The sequence below is a fragment of the Charadrius vociferus genome, unplaced genomic scaffold, assembly GCF_000708025.1.
Source record: "Charadrius vociferus isolate BGI_N301 unplaced genomic scaffold, ASM70802v2 scaffold793, whole genome shotgun sequence".
Taxonomy (NCBI): Eukaryota; Metazoa; Chordata; class Aves; order Charadriiformes; family Charadriidae; genus Charadrius; species Charadrius vociferus.
Window position 1 is genome coordinate 992,812 of NW_009647833.1, and position 15,886 is coordinate 1,008,697.

The 15,886-nt window shown below is 38.4% G+C and overlaps 1 protein-coding gene across 1 annotated transcript in view; it reads right to left on the reverse strand.

The window, feature by feature from the left end:
- ULK2 (unc-51 like autophagy activating kinase 2) overlaps positions 1-15,796 on the reverse strand; it is a 42,919-nt gene extending 27,123 nt beyond the window's left edge. Inside the window, exons 1-6 of the mRNA XM_009882702.1 lie at positions 15,707-15,796; positions 14,492-14,584; positions 13,184-13,225; positions 2,908-2,940; positions 2,491-2,527; positions 809-982 (exon numbers count right to left, since the gene is read on the reverse strand). Coding sequence (XP_009881004.1) covers positions 809-982; positions 2,491-2,527; positions 2,908-2,940; positions 13,184-13,225; positions 14,492-14,584; positions 15,707-15,796 — 469 coding nt within the window. The remainder of the gene's footprint in view (positions 1-808; positions 983-2,490; positions 2,528-2,907; positions 2,941-13,183; positions 13,226-14,491; positions 14,585-15,706) is intronic.
- Between the last annotated feature and the right edge of the window lie 90 nt (positions 15,797-15,886).

Genomic DNA, 15,886 nt, shown 5'->3' on the forward strand with positions numbered 1-15,886 from the left:
TCATTAAGTGTGATGAATATACAATCTGCTTCAGTGAAATCACATCACCTAGAAGTTTAAGAACTCAAGTTTCAGATGCTTGAATTTTCTACGTAGGCAAAAGCATCTGAAGCTATCTAGAAAGGACAGCAAGAGAGTAAGTTTTGTCTCCTCTGTACTGTTCAGAAGACGGAGTGAGTTGCAACAGACCTCAGATTTTGGTTGAGCAAAAGTACGGAGAAGAAACTTGTTAAAAACAAGGTGTTTTTAAACGAGCACTTAACAGACAACAATGAGAGATTAAAACTCCTGAAGTGTCCTCTGAAGAGGAGTTTGGTAGTACCCTGAACAGCTGACATCTCTCCCCAGTTATAATGCCAAACCTCTTTCAGCCAAAAATAGGTCATAACCTACATTTCTGAACTCCTCAAATAACCCTCACGGGGGTCTACCACAAAAGAACCCCAGCTGGAACTGTGACTGGAGTCTTGCGTGCATACAATTTTGAAATGGGGTAAAAGCTATTTGAAGTTTCAAAGGTTACAGATTTATGTCTAATTAAAATAGTTTCATACTAGGAACATCAGCTAAATAGGTTTCTTTTTCCTGTAGCTTTCATCAAAAAGGTATTATGACTCAAGCTTTTTTATACTGAGAAAACGCATTACAGCATAAAGCTCATCCTTCTAGACTTACTGTCTGACTTACATCAATTTAATACACACCACATCCAGTACACCCTCTGTGCATTAACTACAAAGACACTTCGGAGTAGGGAAACAATCCAACAGTGATGATTTACCTTTCAATCAGAGAAAAGCATATTTACCTATTTTGATGCGTATGCCACTGACACTTGACTTTCTACGACTGGCGTAAGACAACAAAATATTCTGTGGTTTAAGATCCCTGTGAATGATTCCTTTACTGTGCAGAATACGCATAGCTGCTGCAATCTGCTGGAGGAACACTCGAATGGTATCTTCACTAAGAGTTCCTTTAGCTGAAAATAACATACACATTAGCAGAAGAGAAAATAAATATTGTATTTGGACAAAAAGCAATAAAGTTCACAGTGATCAATTGTGAAAACGATGAACACAATCAAATCACAGTGAATTATACTCAGAGCAATCCAATCTCCAGTATTTTTCTGCAAATGTATATATTCTCAACAACATATCCATCTCCATAGTTTTACACTAGCTGCGGTACCTTGAATTATCTGTTTTTACAGTAGTTTATTCAACTCAGTAGCATAATTGTAAAACTTCTCAATCACCATTAAATCCTAACTCACTAAAAAGGGAAAGGAGCCAAGAAAATAGAACTCCACAGTTTAGAACATTAAATGTATCTACAATCATGTTACAACCTGAAGCTTTAAAACTATTCTTTCTTTAAACAAATTATCACGGGGATGCAGATAACCACTCTGCTCAAAAAATGCCATCCATGATAAAATTGGTTTTGAAGAGGAAACTAAAATGTACTTTTGAAAGTCTCTTCAGAAGATATTATCTCATTTTGCAGTCTGAAAAAGTACTGAACGAAGGAGCTGGATTATACTGTATGAGTCCTTCCAAGGATTTTAATGGGAAGTGAATTTGGCTTTTAATATACACAGTTACCATAACAATAGCTGTTCACAAAAAGATTCCTTCAATATACTGCAGACACAAAGGCAAGTAGAAGAATATTTTCTATCAAGAAAAATATGGAGATTAACATCTCTGCTCAAAATTTTGTTTGTAGTAAGAATCCATTTGTCATGATTCTGTAAATTCTGTCTTCAGTTTGGGCAGAGCCATGTTGAAGGGTAAAATCTCTCCCAAGCCAGAACTGCCTCTTTGTAGAAAGCACTGTTATATAAGTAATTCAGTATTTTAAAGTTCACATCTTGGAAAAGAAAGCAGGTGGAATCAAAACACTGGGAGCGGCCCCCAAAATATAACTTCAGAAATAGAAACCACCATGTTTTTCAATGTGCTACTTATGATTACCCTGATCTTCTCTCTCGTTTACAAATAGGGGAAAGTTACATTCAACTGTTTTGAAAACAGCAGCAAAAAGCATTTTCTGTCTGTGCATTATTTTATTCACCTTCATTGCTAGTTTGTGGGGTTTATTATTAATTATGAGCGACATTTAAAAACACTGGGAAATATTTTAAACAAATGCAAAACCTTATGTCTTCCTGCAGCTTCAGAATTTAGTTTTCAAGTTCCCAGGTTGGCATACAAACACACAGCACTCTGCTTGTGATCTTGACTGGAGACAGAATACAACACTAAATGGATCCTTGGTGAATTCAATTACTCTTATAAAGAGGCCACTCTAAAGATCACACCAGGGTGAACAAGCGTTGTGGAATTACAGACATTCCATAAACAGGAAAACATTTAAGCCAAAAGCAAAAAGTCTCAGAGAAACACCAACAGATTACAGGAATACAGAATATAAACATGTAAGGCAACAGTTTCTTAATAGGGAAATACAGTAATCAGTTACCTTGTAAGTAATCTGCCAAATCCCCACCATTGCAGTACTGTTAAAAAGAAAGGTTTTGATTCAAAACACAAGCACTGAAGTACCTGCTATGTAAGTTTTACTTTGTAATCTTTTCACTGAAATTAGAAGACCCTTTTCAGCTGTTTGTCTCAAAATTGTTTTGTCAATTATTTGTAATTAATAGTTTGAGCTGTGACACTTCATCAATACTTACAAGTATCATAAAATGAAACTGAATAATTTATGGAACAAACACTGCTGATAAATTTAGTAGTGCATACAAAATTAATAATCTCATTTTCAGAATTACTTGTTTTAACAAGTCATGGTTATTTTGCAGCTGTGCAAAGAAGGAGTTTTGTCTAAAAAAAAAATCTTTAAAATCAGCCAGAAAGAAACATATATTTTAACACGTACCTCCATTACCAAAAAGACAGAATTGGGCATTTCCTAAAAGAGAAGGAGAACAAATCCCATGTAAGAATGTGACAAGACAAAGCCTTCAGTACTTCATTAACCAAGTGTAACATGAGATTTTTCAATCAACTGAGACACCTTATGTTAAAGTCACTGTTTTAGAGGGTAGCAAATATGTACATTCCCCACCATTAAATATTTCACATTTTCAAAACGATTAGTGTACATAAAAGAAATCACCAGGCAATATCAAGAGCCCTTACAAATAAACAAGCTTTCGCTATCAGACATACTGAAATAAGTCACTAACAGGACAGTAATATTTAGTCACAAATACACTGCACAGAATTACAAACTGTAAGCAAGACGATTTGGCTACGACAACCACTTTTCTAACAAGGAATTCCAAAGTTATGTTCCCCGCTTCTGGTCAAAACAAGCTTTGGTTCTGCTGTCTGACAAGCCGAAGGTCAGTCAGAAATCACAGAGCAGTTAACTGTCTGGAATAAACTCATTCCCAAACGCTATTGTTTAATTTGGGAATCATGCATACTTGTGTAAAATACCTCCCTCGGCGAGTCAGTGGCAAAAGCATGTCCCCACCACAGACCTAAATGCCTTATGGCAAAGGTGTGATTTGGTAGGGCAGTCCTTTTGAGATTTCCCAAAGCACTGACCTCCTTTGACCTATTTGCAACCTGAATTCCCTCTCTTGTAACTGGGCAAGGGTTACCGAAAGACAGATTAGCTAACTTCTACTGTAAATTATCTACACACTGCACAAAAATGCAGTAAAAATGTCTGTGCTTAAACCTGACTGTAACAAGAACATTCATCTTTTTTACAAATATTTATTTTGTGTCAGGGGAGAAAAAGCCTACCTGTCTATAATTAACATTGTTTTCCACAAAGTCTCCCGCATAAAGTAGTTTTGTTGTGCCTACAAAGTTGAAAACGCTCAGAGATCTTTTATAAAGTAAGTGTTTTTTCTCTCTGAGCTGATTGAGTAAGACTGAAAGGAAAGAACACAAAGAGAACTAAAAGGAAACATAAGGCAAGTATACGCTAAACAGGATGATGTTTTAAGTTACATAGTACGTTACCTCCCTTTCGGTTTAAAAATAAACTTAAACAAAGGTTGACAGTTTGTGGGAAAATATGTTTTTAAGACGGTTGAAGGAAAAGTGAGATGGCATGCCAGACAAGGCCAGGCATATGCCCCAGCTGGAATTGGAACTGCAGACAGTCTGACTGTACTCTGCTAACTCGTGTCAAAAAAAAAAAAAAAAAAAAAAGTCAAAAGGGACATTGCATGGCAAAACAAAAGCTGTGAACTTAGCCACCTTTCTCAGTGCTTGTATTAAACCTTCCGCACATGTTCAGTTTTACCATACTGGCAAGAACTACTACAAGAGTGCCATTTTCAAGGACTCACTAACAGGTCAGTTTAGGAAGTTTCATAAAACAAACAAACAAACAAACAAAATGGGTCCAGGCTAAGGAAACCAACTACCCTAAATATCAAACACAGCACAGAGCACGTGGATGGCACAACACATTAAAGCCGATTTCTACCAATCCATCACAGATACAGATATCCACTAAGTTTCCAAGTTATCAAGAATATATTTAAATCAACATTAAGTAAAGCCAGTTTTATCAGGCAAAACTAGACAAAGAAACGGGGAAAAGCATTAAGAGAGGGTCAGAGCTCAGTAGCTTCACAGGAAAAATTCTCCTTCCTGATACTATGTCCTGAAATATCAAGAAATGCTATTTTATAAAACTGAGAAATTAAAGTTCACAAGAGCTTCGAACATAAACTTCTAAGCTACTGTCCAACATTACTGCTATTCACCAGATCTTTATTAAGACAACCCCTTATGCACACACAACTGCAAGAGTAAGTACAGTTCAAGATGAACTGGACATTTTACGGTTAATTCAAGACTGTATTAGGCTGCTTCACTTTCTGGAAGCATTTAGTTTAGCCGCTCTCGTCAGTGTTACAGAAATGCATTTGAGGTTCTTTCCAGCTCAGAACACCAAGCACATTACAGATTTGTTTACATTTGGAAATTCGCCTCAAAGAAAGCAAATTTCTAGGAACATTAGTCAAATCTGTTGGGGAATGAAAGGCAAACTCCAACCAATATAGAATATTAAAGCAGCAGTAGATCACATTTCAGGAAGTCCCAATTGTTCAATGTTTCTGTAACAGCTGCGGCCAACATGAAGCATAATTTGCAATCCTATAAACGCCTCAAAACCTAAGTGCATACATTAAAGCAAAAAAAGATAAGTAATTACTTGCTCTGTAAATTAGTGAAATTACATAATGACAAATGTTGTTTCTTTCTACATTGTTCCCTTGCAACGTCATCTTCCAAGACAGAAACTCACTCTCGTTCAGGAACCTCGAGGATGCCAAACAGAAACTCTGAGATTCCAGTTTTTTAAACTGAAAATTTTGCCAACTGAGGATCATTTCACTTAAAGGACAACTGTGATGTGTAAAAGAATAACACAGCTAAGAAGCATGGAAACTGTCCATTCTCCAGTGACAAGAAAGAAGCTCAGCTAGTGGATTTCCACCCGAACATAGCAATGCCATGAATCAGAAATAGATGTTCCACAGCGTCAGTGCCTCCACTACACAACACGCTCTGTACAAAAACAGCAGCTTATGGCAGTATGTAATGCTCAGCTCATGACAGACATTTATTCATCACAGAACTAAGGGAATGTGTTTTCTGGATTCCCTTGGAAACAAAGTCCTTTCAAACGAAACTGCTCTCTTCAGAAACAAGGAGCTGCTGATTTGTCCTGTTGTAGTACCCCTCACCTTTTTAAAGAAAGTCATTCCTCCACACTACACTAGATTGCCCTCAAATAGCATTACTCATCTCTTTTTGACTGACATTCTTGATTAAAAATAGTCAAAGAAGTCACTGGGTTAAAGTCATAGTAAGAAGTAGAGTGTGTTTCCTTACTGTAGCTTGGATAATCCCTTTTTACTAAATCAGCAGAGCAGATTAGAGGTTTCGCAAAGAGATTTTCCCAGACTGGCCAAAAGTCCTATCTAATTCGTGCTGCAGAAGTAGTATTTTGCACAGTACTGGTACCAAGTTCCGCAGCCGCACCTTGTCCCAACTTTAACTCATACCCAAACACTTTTCAATATCCCACCAAGGCAAGCTTTAGTTCAAAACAGCTGAAGTTGTTCATCCCTTCACAGTTGCTCATATTTTGCGTTACAGTTCTTGGCCCGCCTGACTGGAAATGTGATCTCCATTTTGGGAATGCAATCAGAAAACACAAGTCAATTCTGTTGACGCATTTTCCCCTTCTAAATAATTTTGCTGAAAAATAAAACTATCCCTATCATCATTCTCTAGCCTTGTGATTTCTGTTGACTACCTAAGCAGACCAAAGTGCTAAAAAAGGAAAAAATTAGTAAACCAGCAAGTTTCAGATCTAACATTCAGGAATAAAGCTGACCTAGCAAGCTATTTTAAACTGTTTCTTGAAACAAGTAACAAAGTTTCAAAAATGTACATTGACATAGAGATCATAAAATTACTGCAGCTGGTTTTGTTCTGGCCTACACTTCTACCTAGAAACATAATCGAGCAAAACACATGTATTTTGTGCTGCAACAATTATGAACAGTTTTGCCCAGCATGCTCTGCTTTGTTGCTTAAAGTTTTCTTTACAAAAACCTACTTTTGTTCCTTCTTATTCTGAATCTAGGCTCATACTTGCAAGTTGAAGTAAAGCAAAAGTAATAGCAAAGGTTAATAGGAAACCATTTCACAGTTGTGAAAGCTAACAGATAAATCTACTAGAAAGAGATTAAGAGGCAACGTATTTGCCAAAACTTGCTGTGTTTTAATCCCAGACTTCCAACAGTTGTCTCAGGGGATGTGAAGTTCCAACCCCAATCACAGGCTCAGCGCAGTAGTTCCATTTAAAAGACATTAATTGAAAAAGAAGTCAAAACATCCATGGTTACCTCTGACAGCTGTTGCTAGAACTCTAGTGTATTGGCAGAAACACACCCTAGATTTCTTTTTGGTTAGGAATTCCTCCTTTAGAACAAGCTGAAAGTCTGCAAGGAGCTCTTAGTGAGCTGCCAAAGCAGCAACTGTGGCAAAGAAATAGTTACTATGTTTTTGCTCCAAGTTTGTAAGTTCTGTTTAGCTGCAGTTTATGACTGGAGTTCAAAGAGCATGAGAGTTAACCTGACAGCTTGTGCATTGCTATTATCTGATAATTTTCTGATATGTTAATTTGTGCTATATTTGCTTTAACTTTTTTGGTGTGGAATACACGTCACTTTTTTTTTTTTTTTTTTGAGCATTAAATACATTTGGCAAAAGTTTTGATGATTTAGTAAAAAGGACCGGTCTGGATCTTTTTAAGGCTGTTTCTCACTATTACAGATACTCCCGTTTTGCTCTGCAAGTGCACCACAGCAGCAGCTTCTGACACATTCAGCTCCTATCATGTCTAAAAGACTGAACATTTTGTTAGTTCCGACTAAATGTTAAGTCTCAGACTAAACGTCAATTGACATGTGCCATTGCACACTGCCAATTATTCATATAAAAGAGCAATCAGCCATGGAGAAATGTACCACAATAGCCGTAACACTCATTTTCTGCTACGTGAATGAAATGCTTTAACTAATACATATATGGGAGGTAAGGAAAAAGACTGGCCTCTGCTCAACACAAATGGAAGGCAAAACTGTTCACATCACAACAAACATTAAACACGCTCACATACTTGAAGATCTTCTGTAACAGTTTTGAAACATGAATTATAGCATCTAGACACAGCAGGTAAGCAAAGAACTATGTAGCAATTCCAACTCTCTGGTTCTGTGGGCCAAAACAAATTCTAACTGGTTGTCCCTAACCTTCAACGCCTACACTGGCGTCATCCCTTGCAGTTTGATATTGCCATAATCAACCTTCCAGTTAGCATCACCTGCTAGGTAGTATTTCAAAACCTTTACAATTTCTACAGGGCAGGATTTATTTTTTATCTGAAAACTTGTGTGGACGGCATGTTTTCATATGACTATTTCCACACACAGTGAGGATGGATACTGACAAATACAAAGGCTTTAATCAAGGAGCTGAGGGAAAAAATAAACATATTGAGACATCCTCATTCAAAAGACAACAGTTCAGAAACAGCTATGATGAGAGTACAGAGGCAATCAAAGCTGTGAGACATCAAGATCAAAAGCACACACCACGATGCTTGAAGCAAATGCCTCAAGAAATATATGCAATACTACCAGACCAACTGGAGTCCTGGGGTAAACCAACCAGCAATGTTTAACTCCCATTGGTAAAACAACAGGTAGAGATAAACATGGTTCCTTCCATAAGCATCCCTACTAAGAACTCACAGGCACTTGTGTATAAGTAAAGGCTGAGGTGTAGGTACCAGAAGGACCGCTGGCGTTGTTCCCACTAGCCTTCACTGCTTTCAAGGACAGCAGAAGCAGCTGCAGTTACTTTATCTGCTATGTACCAACAAGCTAAGACAAGAAACAATTTCTGTTCAGATACTGTTTCCCCAATAACACACTAGAAATTAGTTCTCCCTAAACTACTGTTCAAATAGCAAACTTCAGACTCCATACAGTGAAGACGTTAATTCATTCTTCTAAAACGCTATCTCCAAGATACATTACAGGCTTTCATTCTGACGGCTGACATTCTAAAGAGGTTTTGAATTAAATTATTTGCTAAAACAGGCACTGTCTGGCACTGTGGAAGAGATTAGTTCTACTCAGCACACACTTGGGATCGTGAAGTGCACAAAACTGTAAATTCATGTCCTAAATATAGTACATTCCAAATAACTTACTGATACCTTCATACCTCAGTATAATACTTTATCCAAGGACCTGGCGAGTTAGAGGTTACTTTAGACTCCTTTTACTTTTGAGAAACAGTGGGCTCTGCTTCCTCAATTAACGTGACCAAGACTCATCTACTTTTGCAGAACGAGCGACATCCCATAGCACCACCATAGGAAAAGAGCTGCATTCTTAAACCCTTTTAGATATTCAGGAGTTTTTTTACTCTTGAATGAAAGACTACCAAACTCTTGCCTGAGAAGGTAAGTAAAAAATGTGTCAACAGGTTACATCTTGCTATCCATCTGTTATATTTTGTGGGGTTTTTTAAGCATTTCACTTCAGGAAAAAAATAATTTCACATTTAGAGGCGAGCTGCATATGTTTGTTTTTCAGAGCCCTACTACTGCAAAACATTTGCCTCTCACGGATGGATAGTTCATATTTAAGTATGTCCACAAATGCCTTCAGTCTCAGAACCACTGGTCTCCACACCCTGGTGCGTGCAGATCCCCGACCTTCTGAGATGGCACAAACAACAACGGTATGCTCTGCTTACATAAAATGCTTAACTGCAGATCAAACCTGCCAGCGTTGCATGTAACCACCTTATGGAAATCAAGGGCAATTATCGTGCTGGCACCAGAACAAAAGATTTTCATGCCGACCAATGCACATACAACATTAACGGCACACCGATTCATTCGGGCACGTCTCCAGATGAATGGGCATTTCTAGTAATTTAACTCAGTGGACACTATACATACTAAGGAACATATCAAAATGCTGTTCATAGGAGCTGAAGCAACCGCAAGGTAGAAGGTTGTAAAATGTTCATATACTATCAGCAGAATGGCTCACAAGTTCTTCTTGGATCTAATTAAAACCTTAACGGCGTATGCATTTTTATTACACTCACTTGTGCGACTGGTCACATATCGTGCAACAGGAACAAAACCATAAATGAACAGAGATGAAAGAGAAGGAATCTAACTACCTTCTGTGAAAACAATTCCAAATGAAGCCTTTTGCAATATGCAAAATAATAACTACCCTTTCGTTCTCAAACTTAAAAGATATATTCCAAATTGCTATGCAGGGATACAGCTTTAATCTCAAAGTACTGCCATTAAGTACAAATAATTTCATTTAATATTATGAGATGTAAAAATATTTATTCTTCATTGCAATTAATTTACACTTTTTTCACTTAGTTTTGTCACTTATATTGCACACCATCTTTTCTATCTGAAAATTTCATACACCAATCAGTTCTTGGATTATTCAGCTAAATGGTCTGCCAAACAGTGCATCTGAAACATGAGCATTTTATTTTAAACTGTCTAAGGTTAAGAAAAACTTCAGATGAAAAGAACTATAAAAATAAAACAGACTCCCAGTCACACTGAGAACTTCCTACTGTGACACAGACGCCACTGGCTCCAGCACTGAGGAAAAAAATTAGCTTCTGTAACTTAAAAATTGCTTGAAATCCTAAAGTCTTATCTGCTGTACTGTATCACTATGTTCACAATACTAGGGCAAACAAAAAGGGCAGTACATGCTAGAACATGAAATCCTACAGAAAATTAGTAGGTGTAACAGCCTGCTAGACATGTGAATGCCTTGCATAGTGTTCGTTCTTGCTGGGTTATAAATTAATGTAATCATTCAAGTTAATGATGTATAGTATTTCACAAACAGCCCTGTGCAGAAAGGGAAAAGCTTATTTGTGCAAGTGTCACATTCTTTAGACCATATTTTGCAAAGCAATTTCTTCTATAGAAGTAGCATCATACTGCCAAGCTTTATGTTTGCCATGAATGTATCTGAAATACATCCAAGGTATGAGACACATGTTTTCCCTTCTCTTTGCTTTAACTGTTCATTTTATTTAAATGCAATAGTCAGCGACAAGCAGCAAACTCCCCTTCCCAAATGAAGAGTACAGGACTGATCATTCAAGAAGTCCAGTCACTCTAAGGGCACCCTTTCCTGTAGCAGAACAGGAAAGCATAAAAGTTAAGTTTTTAAACAACCTTTAGGTAAAGAAACCATAGAACAAGTGTATGGCTCTGTCCTCTCTTCCCCTTGTGGATGCTCTGTGCATAAATCAAAAGAAGCAAGAGCCTCTCCAAGGCTTAGAAGATACACAATGTTAAATCATCAAAAGACATAGTTAGTCAACTACCCTCAGATTGAGCCGCAAAGCTCAGTAAGTAATCTTCACAAATAAACAACTGTAAATGATAAATCTGAAATTCAGCTGCTTACTCACATACCAATGCCCTCAGTCAGCCATTCCAGTTTCTTTTAAGATGCCTGGATATACTAAATTTAGGATGCTGAGAAATTATTTCCACTTAGCAATACTCAGGAAAACCTGGTCTCTTCAAGAAGCCCAATAGACTACACTTTCCCTCTCAGAGCAGCTAATATCATTCAAAATGCAGAGTTCTGAACTCAAGACCCAGGAGGGAAAAGAGTCTACACATCCAAATAGGAAGTTCTGATGCACAGTCTGTTACCACATGAACATCATCACTTTGTACCAAAAGTCAGCAGAAGTTAGCACATGATCTGTACCGCTACACAGAATAAAACCTGAGCCTGCCTAGTGTATACCATGTGAACAGATTTCTGTAGCTACAGATACACATCTACGCATAAGCTGAACACCTTTTAGGATGCACAGAGAACACTGAAGAATGTCAAAATGTCTGTTTTGCATTGCTTTAACTATGCAAGGGTGGTTCTTAATATTTTTTTCATAAATGTAACTCTGTATTTAAGATTAGAATTGAGCCCAGGGGATAAATGTATAGTTCTTATTCAAGCAGAACAAATGGCTGTATAACCTAGATAATGTCATATTCAGCTTTACTCAACACTTGCAGGCCTTAGGATACAAAAAATGTACTTCCTACCATGTAGAATACACTGCCCTAGAAAGGCTAGAAATCTAACTCCTTCGCCTTATCAGGCAGAACCCTAGGACTAAAGAGAGGAAGACAATTTGAAGCCATTTAATACTTATTTCTCCTACGTGAAAAGATCCAAACGTCTGCTTGGCTTTTATACTTTATCCTATCTTTCTGAACACAGGCAACAGCAATATATGCATGTGTAATCACGGTCGTCTACTTCCTTCAGTTCTTCCCCACTGTGACACAGGGCTATACAATACATTTCTTTGTTACAGAGATCTCAAAGATGTTGCTCCTTTTCTACAGCAGATGATTTTAAGTTATGTTGACTTCTTAACATCACTTGCTTCATCCATTCAGATCAACTCCCACTAGTACATTTTCCTTCAGGTGTATTCAGTCGTTATCCACAAACACCCACCTTCCAATTAAATTATAGGGCCGAGGAAACAAGGCTAATTCAGGAGAATAGTTACTGCCACCAGTAGAGCTCCCAGCCCAGCCAGCTGATGCTTTTTCTCTGGAGACAGGGCCAAACTACACAAACAGCCTCTGCAGATAGGTTCTCAGGCTGCCACTTGCCCCTGCTGCCTGGAAGTAAACTGTATTCCTCATAGCTCTCTACCCCAAGTGTGCAGCCTTCTTTTTAGAAAGAGCCAATACAAAATAAGTGCATAGTGTGTTGAAGACAAGAGAGCCTCGCAGACAGAGCTGTTGTGTGAACATGTTGCTACCCAGGCATCAGGCTGCAGGGTGTGCCCTGCTTTCATGCCATTGTCAGATGGCTGCAGTGAGCATGGCTGTGGCAGGTGTGCCCAGGTAGAGGAGCTCCTGCGCTTAGTGATGGAGCTTAGGGAGGAGGTAAGTAGGTTGAGGGTCATCAGGGAATGCGAGAGGGAGATAGATGCCTGGAGTCGACTTGGGTCTCTTTAGTCTAGAGAAAAGAAGATTGAGGGGGGATCTTATTAATACTTACAAATACTTAATGGGAGGATGCCAGGGGGATGGGAGCAGTCTTTTTTCAGTGGTGCCCAGTGATAGGACGAGGGGTAATGGGCATAAACTTGAACATAGGAAGTTCCATCTTAACATGAGAAGGAACTTCTTTACTTTGAGGGTAGTGGAGCACTGGCACAGGCTGCCCAGAGAGGTGGTGGAGTCTCCCACTCTGGAGACATTCAAAACCCGCCTGGACGCTGTCCTGTGTAACGTGCTGTAGGTGACCCTGCTCTGGCAGGAGGGTTGGACTAGATGATCTCCAGAGGTCCCTTCCAACCCTAACAATTCTGTGAATTCTGTGAATTCTGTGAACTCCCCTGACACTGCTGGGGCACTGGATCTCTTTTTCTAAATACCAAACTGATTAGAGCAACGAAATATTCAAAATTTTCTACTCAGTATACATATATATGCATTACATTTTCATAAATAAATTTTAATGAAGGAAAAAGGCATCAAAATAATTTACCTGGACATCATAGAGAGCTACAATGTTCTCATGCTGAAGTTCCTGTAAAACAAAATATTTATATTATGGAAATAGCCTGTTATTATTATTATCATTATTTTATATTTAATATGCTAGGTGATAATCAAAGAGAACCAAATTTTACAATAAAAGGTAGCATCTTTTTTAGACCATCTGATAGAATTTGGAGGAAATCACAGCTACTTAGACAATATTTACAGGAATGGGAAATTAGGCAATATCTTCAGAGGTCATAAAAACATTTGGTTCCAGAACTTATTTTCCATGTCTTGTTACAGAAAGTACTAAAGCACAAGATCCTTAATGAGTACTGAAAACTGACTAGATTTAATTTTATAGTCTCACATAATTTCTTGCTTAGCAGACTAACAAGTTACACTGTGTTCAAGACAACCGTATCATTTTTACAATAAAAAGGAAATAAAATGAAATAACACCAAATAAGACTCACAGGACAGTTCATGCAACTATTTGTAACTGCTCAAAAAAACACCTGTCTTTGCTAAGTACTTGCAGAACACTAAGATACCCAACACTACAGTTTCTGGTATGCAACAAATATACTAGAATATAATATCTATATATTAGTATATCAAATAAACTACATATCTCAAGAAGCTTAGAAACATGGAAAGAAAGCAGCACTACTTATTACTGCAAAGCTATGTAAAATGAGATGTTCAGAGAGCAGAGAACGCTAAGACACCATCCAAGCAGATATTTCCATAAGACAGCATTGAAAAACTAAATGATGTTCCGTTTCCTTTGTTAGAGCCACACTACACATTTTAAGTCAATTAACACAACTCAGAAGTGGGAAGACTGCTTCAAGAATCAAATTCAGCATACCGATTTTAGCTTTCAAGCTATCTTTGCGCAAAGATGATGAAGAAAGATCAAAAACTGATGTTTTACCCTCAGCTGTGACTTCTGTTGCATGCACTGCTTGAGAAAGGTGCCCCATCAGCCATCCCAAAGGATAAAGCTTTCTACACATGCAAGCAGCAAAGCACAGAGACTGGTTCTACAACAATTTTCCACTTTTAACAACAAAAGCATGCCCATAACCTGTTCTGAGACCATTTTCAGAACTAAAAAAGTATCTTTTTCTTTTTTTTTTTATTTCCCTTGGTCTTTTTAGTTCTGGATTTCTCCTGGAACTAACAAGGAAACAAAAGGGAGAATAGCAATTACTGTGATACTACCATGACCCGGAATGAACTAGGTCAAAAGTCTCTTTTCCTTTTCAAGTAAAGCAGCTTTAAAAATCACTGCAAATTAACATACCTTTAAGATTTTTATTTCTTTTCCAAGTAGGATTTGTGACTTTGACAAGTTCTTTTTGTTAATACTCTTTATGGCTACTTCCCAATCAGTTTTCTGGAAACAAACAAACAAAAAAAGTATTGTCAGTTTTATATTTTTCTTAACTATCCACTAACAACTAGCTAGTAAAGCACTGGAGAAAAAGTTGCGAGATCACCCCTACTCTACCCACCAGTGATTACTACATCACATGACACCATCAAGAACTGTTTCATTCCACAATAGCTTAGACAGCTATTAAAATCCAGCTGCAGCTACACTGCATTCTCATGGATTCAAAAGCATTTAAAAAAACAAAGGAAGTAAGTAACCCTATTGCATTTATTTCTTGGGAGTGGTGCTATGTATCTGCTTTTTAGCCCTCTCTCAATGACTGAGTTACTCTTACTCCCCCTTTAAGGACTTCCCATTTTCAGCCTCCTTATGCTCTACAGCTGAAAATTGCACAAGACATCTGGTTTTCTAAGTAAACTTTATATACCGTATATTTATATATTGTCTAAAAATAAACTATTTGTAAAGTGGGAACATCTCTATTGGCCTTTAAAGTTTGTTTTCCTTTTTTTTTTTAAACTTAAAAATCATTGCACTCTGCCTCTCCAAGTTGTCAGTACTGCCCCAATGCTCCAAAAGGATAAATCTGAAGAGTCGTTTTCTGGAAAGCAGAGCGCTTTGGGCACCAACACCAGAATAAACTCTCACAGCATCAAGAAACCATAACGTAACGATGAATATCCGGGATGATTAGCAAGCCACGCCAGGAAACCAGACACCTCTGAATTTAAGAAATCTTCAGCCAATCCCAAAGGAGGCAATTTTCCATTAGATCCCTCGTTATCCAGCGACATAAACATGACCCTCCTGACAAACAAAGGGCTCAGCCTCCCATACAGCTGCAACTCTCCACTCGCCGCTATGTTCGGCAGCTACCGAACAGCGGAGAGAGGTGGGAAGGCAGATAGCTTGGTGGGATTTTTTATTTTTTATATTTTTTTTTCCCCATTTTTTTTAGGGGAGGTTAAAAAAGGAAAGGGTTTATGGAGGCCGGGAGCCGGCTGCGGGGGCTCCCCGCCCAGCTGTCACCCACCGGGAGGGGCTCCTGACGGACCCCGGCCCCGGGCAGGGGTTGTGTAACCAGCCCCGCTCCGGCCGCGGGCGAAGCCCATCGCTGTTTACCTTGCGGTGGCGACCTTTGAAGACCACAGCAAAGGCTCCGTGTCCTATCAGGTCCTTCTTGCTGTACTCAAAGTCCCCCACCACCTCCATCATCCCTCAGGGGGGCATGAAGCCCCGGGAAGGAAGGAAGGAAGGGAGGGAGGGAAAACAAAGGGGTTCTTCCTCCAGCCGAGGCAGCTA